Raw genomic sequence first — 15,235 nt, forward strand, 5'->3', positions numbered from 1 at the left:
GAGGGGACAATGGGCTGTTTATTACACTAGAGTTAGACCCCAAAGTTTTATTATAACGTTTCCTTAATCGTGAATTAACAACTTTGGGGACTTTTATTGAATTATGATTTGTAAGTTCATTAGATTGAGTGTCCAAACGTTTAAACTACTAATTGCAATCTTTCGAAGGGATAGTTCTGTGTACTATCATTGTGGATTTACATTGATTTATCGGCCATTGTCTTCTCCCTTTACATCCCTGAATTCTTTTGGTTACAGCTACCCAGTAGTCAGATAATGTACACAAGTTTTAAAAGTACAACAAGAGATTACTTTTAAAGTTGAATTATTCAGTTTTAAAAAGGGAGAGGTCATTTTCTAGTAAATCCCGTAAAGGTGTGTGTTATAAGGCCTAAAAATAGTAGTAGAACGATAAGGTGCTCTATATATTTGTATTTCCTATTGAATAGAACAATAGGGAAGAAATTTTTTTTTTTTTTTTTTGATAACCGTACCTGGAATATCTGAAATTTCTATCAAACGCTTTGTTTGGCTCAAACTGACACAAATAAAAAAAATATAATTATAATAAATCAACCTGTAAAGAATGACTTCTTCCTTTGTTTAATGGTATAAATTGTTCTTAACCTTTACCTTGTACCTATAGAAAACATTATTATTATAATTATATTTTTTTTTAATTTTTGTCAGTTTGAGCCAAACAAAGCGTTTGATAGAAATTTCGTATTTTTTTTAGATAATTCAGGTACGGTTATCAAAAAAAAAAAAAAAATTTCCCTATTGTTCTATTCAATAGGGAATACATATATCTAGAGCACCTTATCGTTCTACTACTATTTTTAGGCCTTATAACACACACCTTTACGGGATTTACTAGAAAATGACCTCTCCCTTTATTGTATTTAATTTTTAAAATATATATAAAACTCGAGAAAAAAAGCCCAAATGGTGAGGTGACATAGGGCTGCTAATTACACTGGTACCCAAAGTTTTATGCTGACATTTTTATGTTTGGTAGCTTAAAAACTTGGATACTTTTTCAATTTTGATTGTTTTTTTTATAAACTAGTAGTGTCTTAAGGTTTCAACCAATAATTTTAATCTAAGGAAGGAGATAAATGGTTCATAATCATTCGGGATAAATATAAATTTATCATTCAATGTCTTATCTCTAGAAAATGTACTGTACATAATCAGACCCTGAATTTACTTGTGATCATTATTGTTTGTATTATTTTGTACAAAATCAAGAACAAATAACTGGATACCACATGAACAAGGCTACAAGGATATGAAAGGGGGGGAGGGTGAAGAATGATTACCCCATCCCACGAAAAATTTACAAGATTCCGACCACCTATCAATAAAAAGTGTTCATTCCCTAGATGGGGGTGGAATGGTTTCATGAAACCTCTGAATTTACGCCATGTAAACTTCGATTGTTTTACTTCCCCGCATAAACAACTGGACCTAGAACATAATTTTAAGGTTTAATTGTCGTCATTTCGTTAGGGTGCTGGGTTTAGATAGTAAAATTGTCAAAATTCCATCAAATGGCTTTCCTGGGACACCCTTTTGTACAGTAACTTTAAAAAGTTATATAAATATCAGGTATAAGGTATAACCAACAAGTAAATTAAATCTAAAATAATATTTGGGGGGCAAGTGGAGAGGTCGTCAATTTTACGATGTGTTGCCCCCCAACGACAGCTGAAAACCACGTATAGGTTTTGTGAATTTTTTCGAATTAATTTCGTTATTGGTATAAGCTGTATAAATATATTGATTTTAAGCATTCTTGTCTAAATTACTAAAATCAGTCTTGAAACAAATAAATTAGTCAAATTTAATAGCCTACCAGGACCGAGTATTATAGTTATTTCTCGTATCGTATTATAAACGGCTTTCCGCGGATATAGAATGTACAATTATAAGATTAAAACTAGTTTTTTTAGCCCCGAGGTGCCGGAGGCACCGGCTAAAAAAACTGGTTTTAATCTTATGATTGTATATTTCTATATTCGTAAAAAACTGGATATAATACGATGCTAGACATAGTTTTTTCGTATGGATGAGAACCGGTTCCTATCCACCGGATTCGAATGAATAAGAGAAATCAAATTATTAATGAACATAAAATATTTAGTAACATGCACGTAATAATTGTAGAATAGGTTTGCTAATAAAATGAATAATCATAATAACAATCACATTTATTTTACATTAATTATTGATAAATATTTGGTAAATAATAATTGAAAATGCTATAAAAATACATATCACACAAATTCAATGCAAAATGACGTTATTGTTGTTATTATTAAAAAGCCTATTTTATAATTTGGGAAAAAAATAAAATGCCCTTTAAATATCTAAAGTATTAACAGGTTGATATATCTTTACATTTATAATTTGCCGCTAAAAGGACATCCAATAATACGCTGTTTTTCGACATTGAGACACATGATTGGATTACTTAAGCAACAAATTTACCAAACACGTGTCTCTTGGCAAAAATCATCCAATAATACGCTAGTATTTTAACAAGACAACACATGATTGGTTTATTTCAGCGGCAATTATTATTTTCAAAGTTTTGTTAGTAATGTAAACAAATTGATCAATAGTCTCAATATTACTCCTTCTGTACACAATAATGGCGTGCACTGGTTTTTGCCTTTACTCACTTTACGATTTTAGACACCTCTTTTAAAAACAAAATCGATGGTGTGTAATACAGACAACAATATAGGGGTGTCAATCTATTTCCAGGGGGATGATACACTAATCAACATACTTAACAGGGTCAGGAAATTAGTCAAGGGTGGTGTTAAGGGGTTGGACACGTAAGGGTGTTCAAAGTGATCCACCCCCTTTAACTTTTCCAGGGGTGTTGGACACCTCCCTCTTGTGCACGCTTCTAGTTTAGGCCAGCTGGTTTTTTTACTGCCAAAAGTTTAACAGTTTTTCAGGGATTAGGGTTAATATTTGTTTCTTAGATTGTAACATCAAAGTGGTTATTTTGCTTAAAACCTTGATAAATTTCAATTATTGAGGCAAAATGTGCATTTTAAACCAAAAAGTATAAATAAATGCATTTCTTTAAATACAAACATAAATGACAATCATTTTTTAAAGTAGCGTAGCAAAAGTTAATCACAATTTGCTAAAAAAGTTTGAAGAAAAAAAAACATGGGACATAAAAATATGACATATTTCGCAAATATAAGGCAGGTAGGAAGAAAAATAGGGCTGTTAATTACACTAGTCCCCAAACATTTTCATATTCATTGGCTTAACAACCTTTGGGACTTTCTTTAATTTTGAGTGGTTAGTTTATAAAGTTGAGTGTCCAAACGTTACAACCACGAATTGTAATCTATTGAAGGGGTAATTTTGTTTATCATCATTTAGGATGTACTTCAATTTATCAACCATTGTCTTATCCCTTTAGATCCCTCGGTAGAAGGATATGGACGAACAAAGCAAATCCAAGAGCACAATTAACAATCTAAAAACTAAAATAAAATTGGCTTCTTATATGGAAGGTAAGGGTATAATTTAATTTGGTTATTAAATAAATTAAATAACATACTATCAGGTATGACATCGAAACCGATTAATATCCGCTGGATTAGAACCAGTACGAAACCATACTGAAATATCATGTATAGCATCGTATCACAGACATTTTTCTACGAATATTAAAATAAAAATCATAAAATTAATACCGGATTTGGTAGTCCGGTCTTTGGAGGTAACAAAACTGAGTTTAATCTTATTTTTTTATTTTAATATCCACGCAAAGCTGTTTATAATAAGATGCAATAAATAACTATTTATAGGTGTTTATACTGAAACTTTAAAGATATGATCAACTATGACTGACAGTCTGATAAATTTCTGGGGTTTTTTGCCAAAATTTTTTACTATACCATTATGTAGACTCGTAGAGCGTATCAGTTATTTCTTAAAATAAAATCACTGGTTTTTAGCGTACAATATATCCTTATTAGCGGCTACGCCCCTAGAGGCCTCTAGTTGCATTTTTAATGTTTTTTTTTATTTAAAATATTTAATTAGAGAAATAATTGGTTTATGTTTCGTTCAGGTCTCTTTTTCGGGAGGGGTAATTTTTTTCTAGGGGCGATTTCTCTTGGGAGGGTGGTGGTACCCTCCCACAAAATAGTTATAAACCTTCCCGGGACATATGAGAAGCTACCCTGTTAAGGAGAACCCGATCGATTCAGCGGTTAGCGAGATCCTTCGGTACAAACACACAGACAAACACACAGACATCCTGTTACTTTAGTATAAGGATGGTTACATATCAGTAGAGTTTCAATGTGATGACAATTTAATTTTCTGTGTACATTCTCTGACTCTATGCACTTTGAATAATTGCAATTGGTTTCTCATCTTCATCCCTGAAAAAAGTAATAGGTGCAGAGAAAATGGAATGTGATTCTGACAAACAATTCTATTTCCCCCTTCCCTTTTTTTCTCCCCTTCTTAACCACTTCCCTTTCAGTTATACCAAAAAATAAGTTTTACTTAATTTACTTAATTTTCGGCAATTTCAATTGGAATTAATTGGCTAAATAGCAGCCCCTAGACTGGTGGTTGTCTGGTCAGTTTTAAAGAAAGTTTTAGTACATGGTAACCAAAATCAATGTATTAATAAGTATTGCGTTGTTACTTTGTCTAAATATCAATGTAATTCCATACAGAGACAAGTTGACCTACATGCAAGCGTTTGAAATAGCTGAGATTTTCAGAGAGAGAGAGGGGGGAATTGGGCTGTTTATTACACTAGTCTCCAAAGTTTTATAATAACGTATCTTATTCGTTGGGAACATTAGTGCATTTTGTTTGGTTGGTTCCAGCTTATACCAAAAATGAAATTAATTCGGGAAAAAGCTGTCGTTGGGGGGCAACACATTGTAAAATTGACGACCTCTCCATTTGCCCCCCAAATATTATTTTATATTTATTTCGCTTGTTGGTTATACCTTATACCTGGGTTGGTTCGTCAAGTTGAGTGTTCAAACGTTTCAAACACTAATTTTGCGCTACATAATGGGGTAATTTTTGATATCATCATAAGAGATGTACATCAATTAATCGGCAATTGTCTTATCCCTTTAGATCCCTATGTGCTTCTAAACATACCTGTTCAACTGTGATGGAATAGGAAGAGTTGATATTAAGTTTATTATAATCTAAAAATAACAAGGACAAATAAGTTCATAAGTATAACATTACAATAGAGGGGGAAGGGGTTAAATAACTGTATGTCCCCACCTCGAGGACCCTATGCCGACTTTTAATTGGGTCTTTCAAAACCAACCAAAAGCGTCAGGAATATTAACACAGCCAAGTCGCTACAAAAGAGCAGAAAGATATATGCCAGCAGACGAAAAAGGTCTTCAACATCTATATTTATGGATTTATTGGTAGAACCACAAATTCTCCCATAAAAGCAAGGTCTCGAGCAGTGGTGCTATGTATTGTAGAGGTATGCAGAGCTAGATATTCTCATCTTCGTTACTTGAGATAATATTATAGTGTAGAGAGGTGTCAACATTTAACACCCCCCTAAATTTAAGTTGGGAAGGCCTTCCCTTTTTTCACTCCAAATTGTTTCACAACCCTTAGGAGAATAGCTGTGCACACCACTGCTTGAGAATGAATTAGAAAAATCCTTTAAAAAATTGAACCAATAGGGAGGTAGTGTATTGTTTTATTAGGAAAATGTTAATTAATAATTTTTTTTAACTAGGTATGAATATTACTAAAAGGAATCATAATGTAATAATAGTATGGCAAGCAGTCTTTTATTATCTTTATTAGGTATTAGTTCTGAATAAATTTTACAAATCTTACCAGAGCATATTGTATGGTAGAAAGTTGTTCTGGAAACATCCAGAAAGATAAAATAGCTGTGATTGCACTACAGATTTCAGATCACTTTATTACAATTATCAAATATGTATTTTTTATTGTGGCTTTCATTTTTGTGTTAACTTCTATGAAAGTAGTCGTATGAAACATGTATAAATGGATGAGATACTAGATGAGAATGGCTGTTTTTGTCTTATATATTATATATACCTTTTAAATCATTTTTATCGTCTAATTAAAAAAGATATAGGTATAAAACTCACAGACTAAGGATGGTTAATTCTCTCATCGTATTATAAACAGCTTTCCGCGGATATAAAAATGTACCATTATAGGATTGAAACCATTTTTTACCCTCGATTTGCCGAAGGCACGGGATAAAAATATGATTTTAATCTCTCTGACTCTTTATTTTTATAGTTATAAACTGGATATATAATTATATTACGATGCTAGACATAATAATTTTCCAGTATAGCTGAGAACCGGTTCTAATCTACCGGATATTAATCGGTTTCGAAGCAATACAGGAAAAACCATTAAATTACATTAAAAATTAAATAAATAAAATCATTCCTTGCGCCATTAGTGATTAATCCAAATTTGTCATCTTCTTTCAGTACCGTTGAATATAAATTTAAACAGGCTATCAGAATAGCACTTGCCAAACAACCAGTCACAAAAAGTTCCTAAAAATAAGAAAGAGATTAAACTAACAAACTCTCAGAAAGAGAGGGGACAATGAGCTGTTTATTACACTTGTCCACAAAGTTTTTTAATAATAGCGTTTTCTCATTTGTTGGCTTAACAACTTTTGGGACTTCAGTAAATTCTAATTGGTTGTATCACTAAGTTGAGTGTCCAAACGTTTCAACTATTCAATCTTATCTACAGAGGGGTAAATCTATAATGTATCATCATTGGGGATGTACATCAACTTGTTGGCCATTGTTTTATACCTTTAGATCCCTGACTAACTCTAGCAATAATAGTCTAACATTCTTATTAAATATTATTATGTCTATCATACCTGTTAAATATGTCATTCATGAGTGTATTAACTTAAGCAATATCTTATAATAGTCTAACAATCTTATAAGTTATAAGGCTGGCATACCTACTTAACCTTTCATTTCTAAAATATAGACTCGTAGAGACTAAAATGTCTGCTCTAGATACAAGCTAATTATTCATGTTTAAGATCAACATATATATTATATTGACTTTGATAGATACCTTTTTATGATACTGTATACATACAATACTTTTTACCATGCTATTTACCATGCCGTCTATTATAGAGTGTACAAAACTGTCTATATTACTGTTTACCATACTGTATCGTACTATTTACCATACCGTCTTTAATACTGTTTACCATACTGTCTCTATAATACTGTTTACAATAATGTTTATCATACTGCTTGACATACGGCTATCATACTGTTTACCATACTGTCTCTATAATACTGTTTAGAGTGTACTATACTGTCTATCATGACTATACTGGAGATAGACTAGAATGCCTCCTCTAGATATAAGCTGGTAGGTTACAGGCTAACCAATCACACTAACTATCATACCTGGAATACCTTTTCCAGGTAAAAGCTGGCAGGTGACAGGATAATCACACTATCTATCATACATGTCTATTATGTCTAAACTGGAGTGCCTGGAATGCTTCCTCCAGGTAAAAAATGGTATTTTCCAGGATAATCACACTATCTATCATACCTGTCTATCATGTCTAAACTGGAGTGCCTGGAATGCCTCCTCCAGGTATAAGCTGGCAGGTGCTAGAATTATAACGCTGAATACTGATGAGAAATAAAGCCTGTCCCAGGATTTAAACCTAAAAAATAAACGAGATGTAAAGATATCCTCTACTTGATTAGATTTCCATGTAAAGGGGGTCATTTTTTCGCGAATTTTCCGTAAAGTTGGTGTAACCTTTTAGTCAAAAGCTCTTATTAAGTCAAATTGTTTTCAATAAGAGCTTTTGATTAAGGTTAAGCCCAACTTTACTGAAAATACGCAATAAATGACCCCCTTTGTTACTTAAGATATTTAAGAACAACTGGACTCAACACAAATGTTATGTAAAATTATCATATTAGTCCTGAAAACGCATTAGACCAATTTCTTTGAAGAATGTAAACTATTGGAAGACAATTAGTGGTCTTAGAAATTAACAAAATTAAATCTAATGACCCAAAGATAAAATTTTGGTTCCTTTTTAATTTTACTAAAATCAGAGACAAGATATCAGTATTCTGACAAACAATTCTAAGTGAAAATTTCCCTACAACCCACTCTCTCCCTCCTCTCCCTTTTTACCCACTTCCCTTTAGTTCGAGTACAAAAAAGTTTTACGCCAACATTACATCTCTAAAATATCCAAATTTTTTGAAATATCATATAAAATGAATTTGCTAAATCACAGCTCCTGACAAAATCAAATGCTTAATTCTGTTACTGAATCTTTGTTTGTCTTTGTTGATTTAACTTTTCCAGTATGGATTCGAAACCGATTAATATCCACTGGATTAAATCCAGTCCTCAGCTATGCTAAAAAGTCATGTATAGCATTGTATTAAAGACAATTTTCCACGAATATTAGAATAAAAATCATGAAATTAATACCAGTTTCGTGAGCCCCTCAAGCCAATCAAAACTGGTTTTAATCTAATATTTTTTAATTATCCGCGAAAAGATTTTATTTTTTACATATTCAACTAAAAGTTATAAAAATTACCTAGCATCTGCAATTCTAGCATGTAGGGTTGAAGCTGCATTACAAACCACACCTGCAAATGTCGACAATTTTAGTTTATCTACAAACCTCTCGGAGGTGTATATTTTTAAAAATTCAATCCCCCTCAGCACTGAACCAGTGTACATAATGTGTAATGTGTGAAACAGATTATTAAATTACAAATAAACAATAAATTAAATAAACAAAATAATATAAACTTGTTGCAGAACTTCGTAAAAACAGAATTTTGTTTAAGGACATACTTTCAATATATAATTTTTATGACTTAATTTTAAACATACTAAAATAATGTACCTTGTTGCCTTTAGGAATCATTGTTCCGAAAGCAGATTATTAAGATAATTAAATCATACAAAAAAGGGTTGTTTGAAATTAACATGTTTTAAACAGACGTACGGAATTTCTGGTAACGATTATAAAGTTGTCACACTATCTAAATCATACCTAACTGTTACAGTAATCATCACACAAAGACGATTGAATTCGATAGGACAATTCTAATATGCCTAAATTAACGAAAAGGGCAAACGGTGAATAAAATACTTACCAACAATAAGCCAGAAATAACCTGACTCCTGAAATTCCAAACTTGATTGGCTCAGAACTAATCCAACACATGTAAAAAAACATAATTTATAAGACAATACAAAAACTTTTATTTCCAAAAATAAAAAAAGAATATTTTTTCAAAATAATACAATTATACCTACTTAAGACGCAAAGCAACAAAATGCTACAAATTTTATAAATTAAGAACAGTAAACGGTAATTCAGTAATAATATTATCTTTCTGCGGATATGAAAATGAGAAATTATAAGATAAAACCAAGTTTTGTTAACTCCGAGGGATGAAGGCTTGTGCTAACAAAACTGTTAGGTATTAATCTTTATTTTAATATTTGTGGAAAATTATTTGTAATACGATGCTGTATATGATTTTTCAGTTTGGCTGACAACTGGTTTTAATCCAGCTGATATTAACCGGATTTGAAGCCATACTGTATTATAAACGGCTTTCCGCGGATATAGAAAGTACAATTATGAGATTAAAACTATTTCTCTTTAGCCCCAAGGTGCCGAAGGCACTACCTAAAAAAACTGGTTTTAATCTTATGATTGTACATTTCTATATTCGTAGAAAGCTGGATATAATACGATGCTAGACATAGGTTTTTCGTATGGATGACAACCGGTTCCTTTCCATCGGATTCGAATGAATACGAGAAACAATATTACTCGTGATCATAACAATGGCGCCAGCAGCTCCTTAGGAGAATCGAACCGCACTTCGTGAAAAAAAAAAATATTTCCAGTATGGCTTCAAAACTGATATCGGGTGGATTAAAACCGGTTCTCAACCATAATACTGAAAAATCATGTATAGAAGCGAATTACAGACAATTTTTCATGAATATTAAAAGACACAAGTTCTGAAAGCTTTTTAAAAATGACGTCATACTAGTACCATTTTCATATTTGTCTATAGTACGATGATATAAATAACTATACTTGTGATCATAACAATGACGCCAGCAGCTCCTTGCAGTGGGGGAAGGGGTACCCTGCTCTTGCTAGGGTACAGACGGTCAAACAGAAAGATGGAGGCTGGCAGCGCATTCTGGACTGCCAGGTACACACACACAGGAAGTTCTGCCAGGGCCTACAAACAAGAAAACATATTGTGTATATTCTGCCCAAGATTTATTTTTCCCCCAGCTGCAAAATATTCTATTTCCTTAACACCCTCCCCCCCCCCCCACTCTAGCTATGGATCCCATGCAGAATATACAGCATTGCAAGAAAATGATACTAAAGACAAGTACCTTAGCTACATAGCTAAACACAACAAGAAAGTACTTTTTTTTGATGATATTTAAAATTTTCAAAAGAGGCACACATCTTAGCTAATCCATTGATTTTTTCATTTTTTCTCTCTTCAATCATGATTCATTTTCTATAATTCATATTATATACCTTTGAGTTAGCTACAAGTGCAGTTGTATAGAACAGTAGTCCAGGCAAAATTGATATAAATCCGGCCCTAAAATTCAAGAGGATTTATAAAATTAATTCTAATCCGTCCATAATAACTAGGTAATACGTGGATATAGTGACAGGGGAAAATTTGTCGTCAATTTAGCTTGCTAGTATGGACTTCATTTGTATTGATCAGTTCGTAGGAGAATAGTTGATGTGGTAAAAGGGGTTGGATGGGGGTATCGTTATTTTAGTCAGCTGTGATCATCACTTAATTAGAGTACATGAAAATCTGGTGCAACATCCAATGTAATTTATCGATTAATACAGATAAACATTTGTAAATAATATTAAAAAGTTATGTAGGTATCATTTCGTATTACACACTATTTTCTACAAATAAGAAAATAAAAATCATAATATTAGTACCAGTTTCTTAGCCACGAGGGGAAGAATTAATCCTATAGTTTTTAATTTTACTATCCGCGGAAAGTTGTCTATTACACGATGCTTGGTTTCAAATAATAAAATTTCTTATTTTAATTTAGTATTTTAAAACCTCTTTAAGTGCATATTTTTGTAACATTTTACGTCATTCAATTAAATAAAGATTATAAAACTTTATTTAAAAGAAAATATACCTAAATAAAACTTTATTTGTAAGATAATTAAATTTTTAGAATTGAATCTAAGGAAATCAGAATATAAAAGTATAAGATTCGAAGCAAAATTGTAAGTAAATTTTTTGAAAAACTACTTGATACAGGATAATGTTTATGGACATACTTACATTTTTAGGACTTGATTATAGAGTTGCTTCGCTTATAATATTGTTCTTTGTTGTTCCAGGAATCAATATACAAAAAAACAGATCAAACGGATAATTAGATCACATAAAAATTTGTTGTTAAAAAAGTAAAAAAAATCAACATGTTTAAAATGGACATACGGACATTCTGGTAATGATTATAGAGTTGCTATGCTTTCTAAATCGTACCTAACTCCTACAGGAATCATCATGCAAAGTTTGAAATCGATAGGACAATTCTAACATGCATAAATTAACGAATAAAAGCTATCTATCTCGGACGGACGGACGTACGGACAGACCCTAATTATAGAAAAGCTTCGCTTTTAAAAATAGACTTGGCAAAAAAATATGTTGAGTTTTTCTTGATTTTAGGCCGGAGCTGGAGCTGGAGTCGGAGCCGTGGTTTTCGCATGCGGCTCCGCGGAGCCGCAGCCGCACCAAAATCAAACGGCTCCGCAACGCTGCTTTCCAGAGCTTTTACAGAAAATCATACAAAAGATTTAAGACCATGAAAATATAGCATCAAACCTTTCCGCCAGACATTACTTTTTATATCCTTATACTAAAGTAACAGGATGTTTGTCTGTCTGTCTGTGTGTCTGTACCGAAGGATCTCGCTAACCGCTGAACCGATCGGGTTCTCCTTAACAGGGTAGATTCTCATATGTCCTAGGAAGGTTTTTAACTATTTTGGGGAGGGTACTACCACCCTCCCAAAAGAAATGACAAAAAATTGAAAATTTTCTTAAAATCTGGGAGACTTCAACGTTACATATGGTAGGTATCGTAACATAAATAAGGAGACTTCAACGTAACATATGGTAGGTATCGTAACATAAATAATTAACATAGACTTTAACAAACAAAAACATTTAAAGTGCCACTAGAGGCCTCTAGGGGCGTAGCTGCTAGTTTTATAATATTTTAATAAAATTCAGGGATCTAAAGGGATAAGACAATGGCCGATAAATTGATGTACAATGTACATCCCCAAAAATGATGCACAAAATTACCCATTCAGAAGACAAAAAATAGTGGTTGAAACGTTCGAACACTCAACTTAATGAATCAACTAATCAAAAAACCAATGTAGGCACAAAGTTGCAAAGCAAAACGTTATTATAAGACTTTTGGGGACTAGTGTAATGAACAGCCCATTTTCCCCCCTCTCTCTCTCTCTCTGACCAAACTTAAACCGTGGCAAAATTTTGTCCAAATTATGATAATATACCTGTCGACTTGGGTAATTGGGTAGCTGGATCTTTTAAACACATTTAGAAGTTTGTAAATTATCAGAGCTGCCAAGGTTTGCCAACCCTAGGTAAAAATAATTCAAAAATCTAAAGAAACTAGGTATTATTTTTTAAAAAAATTGTGGAGTTTCAAAATACTGATATCTATAATACAATGTATAACGATGTCTAACCGTCTGTCTATCTGTCCATACGGACGAAGGTTTAGTTCTGGAAACCAATTAATATCCGTTGGATAAGAACCAGTTCTCATCCATACTGAAAACTCATGGAATTATATCTAGTATTACTGACTATTTTCCACGAATATTGAAATAAAAATCATATGATTAATACCATTTTTGTTAAACCTCGCGGCTAACATAAGTGGCAATTTTATTATTTTTCATTTTAATATCCGAGGAAAGCTGTCTATAATACTATGCAATAAATAACTGTTTACCTGGAAAATGGTTGGATATTTGAAGCCCAGAACTGTCAGAACATATTTGTTTATACAAATTCCTAAAATTAGTATTTTTTGACTAGAAATTAACTAGGTATTGGCTATATTTTGGCCTTTGAAATGATTTTCTTGGAAGTCAAATATATATGTATTTTTTTTTTTTTGGTTAGGTTGGATTAATTATGTACTTTGGCAAGGATAAAAACATCCATTTGTATCGAAGCACAAAACAAATATGATTTATATCTCCAATGATGAACAAAATTACTCCTATTTTAGATTACAATTAGTGGTTGAAACGTTTGGACTCTCAACTTAAAGAAACAAGCAATCATAATCTAAGTCCTCAAAGTGTTAAGCCAACGAATAAGAAAACTTTAATATAAAACTTTGGAGACTAGTGTTATAAACCGCCCAATGCCTCCTTCCCTCCCTGATAGTGGATGCTTTATTTGGTAAGTATGAAGTAGATCAGCTACTAAAACAGGAGAAATCAAGTGTCCAAAAATCTTATATGTTATTTTTTTTATATTTAGTACTTCAGGAGGTATTAAGCTGTTTGTGAGATCTTTAACGACCTACAAGCTTCCTATGGCCTTAAAAATGATACTTAGAGCACAAAATATGTTCAACTTACCACCAAAGAATAAAAGGAAATATATTCCACCAGCTATTTCATTCATTTTTTAGAAATTTTCTTGGTCAACTTTAAAATATCTCTGAAGACTTTTGAAAAGGGTAGGTAGTTGAACGAAGTGCATTTAAACTTGAATTTAGTGAACTGCATATTTTTTTTCTGTTTAATAGTTTAAAATACATCAACAAGACATATATTGAAAAGAATTTCAATTTCCTACCAGGTAGTTTTAAAATTTCAAGACTTAAAAATCATATTTTTGATAAATGGCTGTCCTGTTTTCACAAAAACAGCAGGATTTGGAGGTGCGTAATTGATTGCTATTTATTGTAATACAAAATTATATATGTCAGATGGTATCCTTGCAACTTATGCTTGCAATCAAACTTGTTAAATGCACTTCATGCAACTATCCCTTTAATTTTAATCAACAATTCAAAAGCAGACAAAAATTCTTCTCATTTTAAAACATAATAAATCTGAAATATTAAAGGATACATATAATATTATCTATGAATCACTAAATGCTTTATTAAATAAGTATACATTTAATTTCTGATAATATTTAAATCACATATAAATTCACCAGGATATATTTGATGTCTTTTTCTTTCAGCTACTATATAATTTAAAAGTGGCTACACCCCTAGAGGCCTATATGAATGAATTAAATGAGTTAAACCTCCACTATTTTTCTAAAACACGTGAATTACCTAAGGTTTTAGATACTTCATAAACTTTTTGTCTTTTGTTCTAAAAAAATGCCCATTATTATAAATAAAGATTTTTCTTAAAATTAGCAAGAAATTTAAGTTAAAAAATTTCTAAGGAAAAGGAAAATAATTTATTTTCCAAACAATGTCTGACAATTGTATAATAATACTTTATAACTGTGCATTAACACAGAGATTCTAAGGGATAAGGCAATGGCTGGTAAATTGATGTAGATCCCTAATAATTGTACACATAATTACCCTTCTGTAGATTACAATTAGTGGTTAAAACATTTGAACACTTAACCTAATGGACCATCTGACCAAACTTCTTTAAAAATCCCAAAAGTTATTTATCCAACAAATAAGAAAACGTTATTATAAAACTTTGGGGACCAGTGTTATAAACAGCCAAATATCCGCTCCCTCCCTGGCATTTACAATATCATCTTAAGTAGGAAACAATGTTTTTATTGAAAATATTTGAATGAAAATTAACAAACTAAATTTTTACAAGAACAAAAAATAAAGTGCTGGTATTATAATTATATAATTGTTATATATTAATCTCATCGTATTACAGACAGCTTTCCGCAGATATTAAATGAAAAGTTTTAAGATTAAAACAAATTTTGTTAGCCCAGAGGGGCCGAAGTCCCGAGCTTACAAACTGGTAGGTATTAATTTTAAGATTTTGTTTTTAAAATTAGTTATCCATG

General features: G+C 31.8%; 1 protein-coding gene across 10 annotated transcripts; it reads right to left on the reverse strand.

The window, feature by feature from the left end:
- Nucleotides 1-2,298: 2,298 nt before the first annotated feature.
- LOC145332567 (UDP-N-acetylglucosamine transporter SLC35D4 homolog) lies at nucleotides 2,299-14,284 on the reverse strand. 10 transcript variants are annotated; one of them, XR_013884214.1, is made up of 15 exons: nucleotides 14,219-14,284; nucleotides 13,804-13,892; nucleotides 13,164-13,225; nucleotides 12,700-12,785; nucleotides 10,655-10,721; nucleotides 10,188-10,340; nucleotides 9,228-9,294; nucleotides 8,660-8,711; nucleotides 7,639-7,756; nucleotides 6,481-6,593; nucleotides 5,887-5,953; nucleotides 5,173-5,222; nucleotides 4,328-4,427; nucleotides 3,837-3,860; nucleotides 2,299-3,656 (listed from the first exon to the last, which is right to left on the reverse strand). XR_013884214.1 is itself a non-coding variant. In XM_080177574.1 (13 exons), exons 2-13 carry the CDS (start codon nucleotides 13,847-13,849, stop codon nucleotides 4,385-4,387), a joined length of 924 nt encoding a protein of 307 aa, XP_080033700.1. In that variant the 5' UTR covers nucleotides 13,850-13,892; nucleotides 14,219-14,284; the 3' UTR covers nucleotides 4,066-4,384. The 10 variants fall into 10 exon arrangements, 1 of the variants encoding a protein (XP_080033700.1); XR_013884213.1 differs by having other exon boundaries at nucleotides 2,299-3,695; nucleotides 3,803-3,860; XR_013884211.1 differs by having other exon boundaries at nucleotides 3,837-4,019.
- Between the last annotated feature and the right edge of the window lie 951 nt (nucleotides 14,285-15,235).

This window comes from Acartia tonsa, chromosome 11, assembly GCF_053477335.1.
Source record: "Acartia tonsa isolate MP-2025a chromosome 11, ASM5347733v1, whole genome shotgun sequence".
Classification (NCBI taxonomy): Eukaryota; Metazoa; Arthropoda; class Copepoda; order Calanoida; family Acartiidae; genus Acartia; species Acartia tonsa.

What these genes read in the sequence shown, in the direction of transcription:
- LOC145332567 (XM_080177574.1), bottom strand. Translation starts at nt 13,849, where the DNA reads ATGAATGAAATAGCTGGTGGAATATATTTCCTTTTATTCTTTGGTG. An exon ending in AATATCCAACCATTTTCCAG is followed by an intron (nt 12,786 to 13,163) that starts GTAAACAGTTAT and finishes ATTTTTACCTAG; the next exon opens with GGTTGGCAAACCTTGGCAGC. An exon ending in CTACCATACAATATGCTCTG is followed by an intron (nt 5,223 to 5,886) that starts GTAAGATTTGTA and finishes TGTTATTTTTAG; the next exon opens with ATTATAATAAACTTAATATC.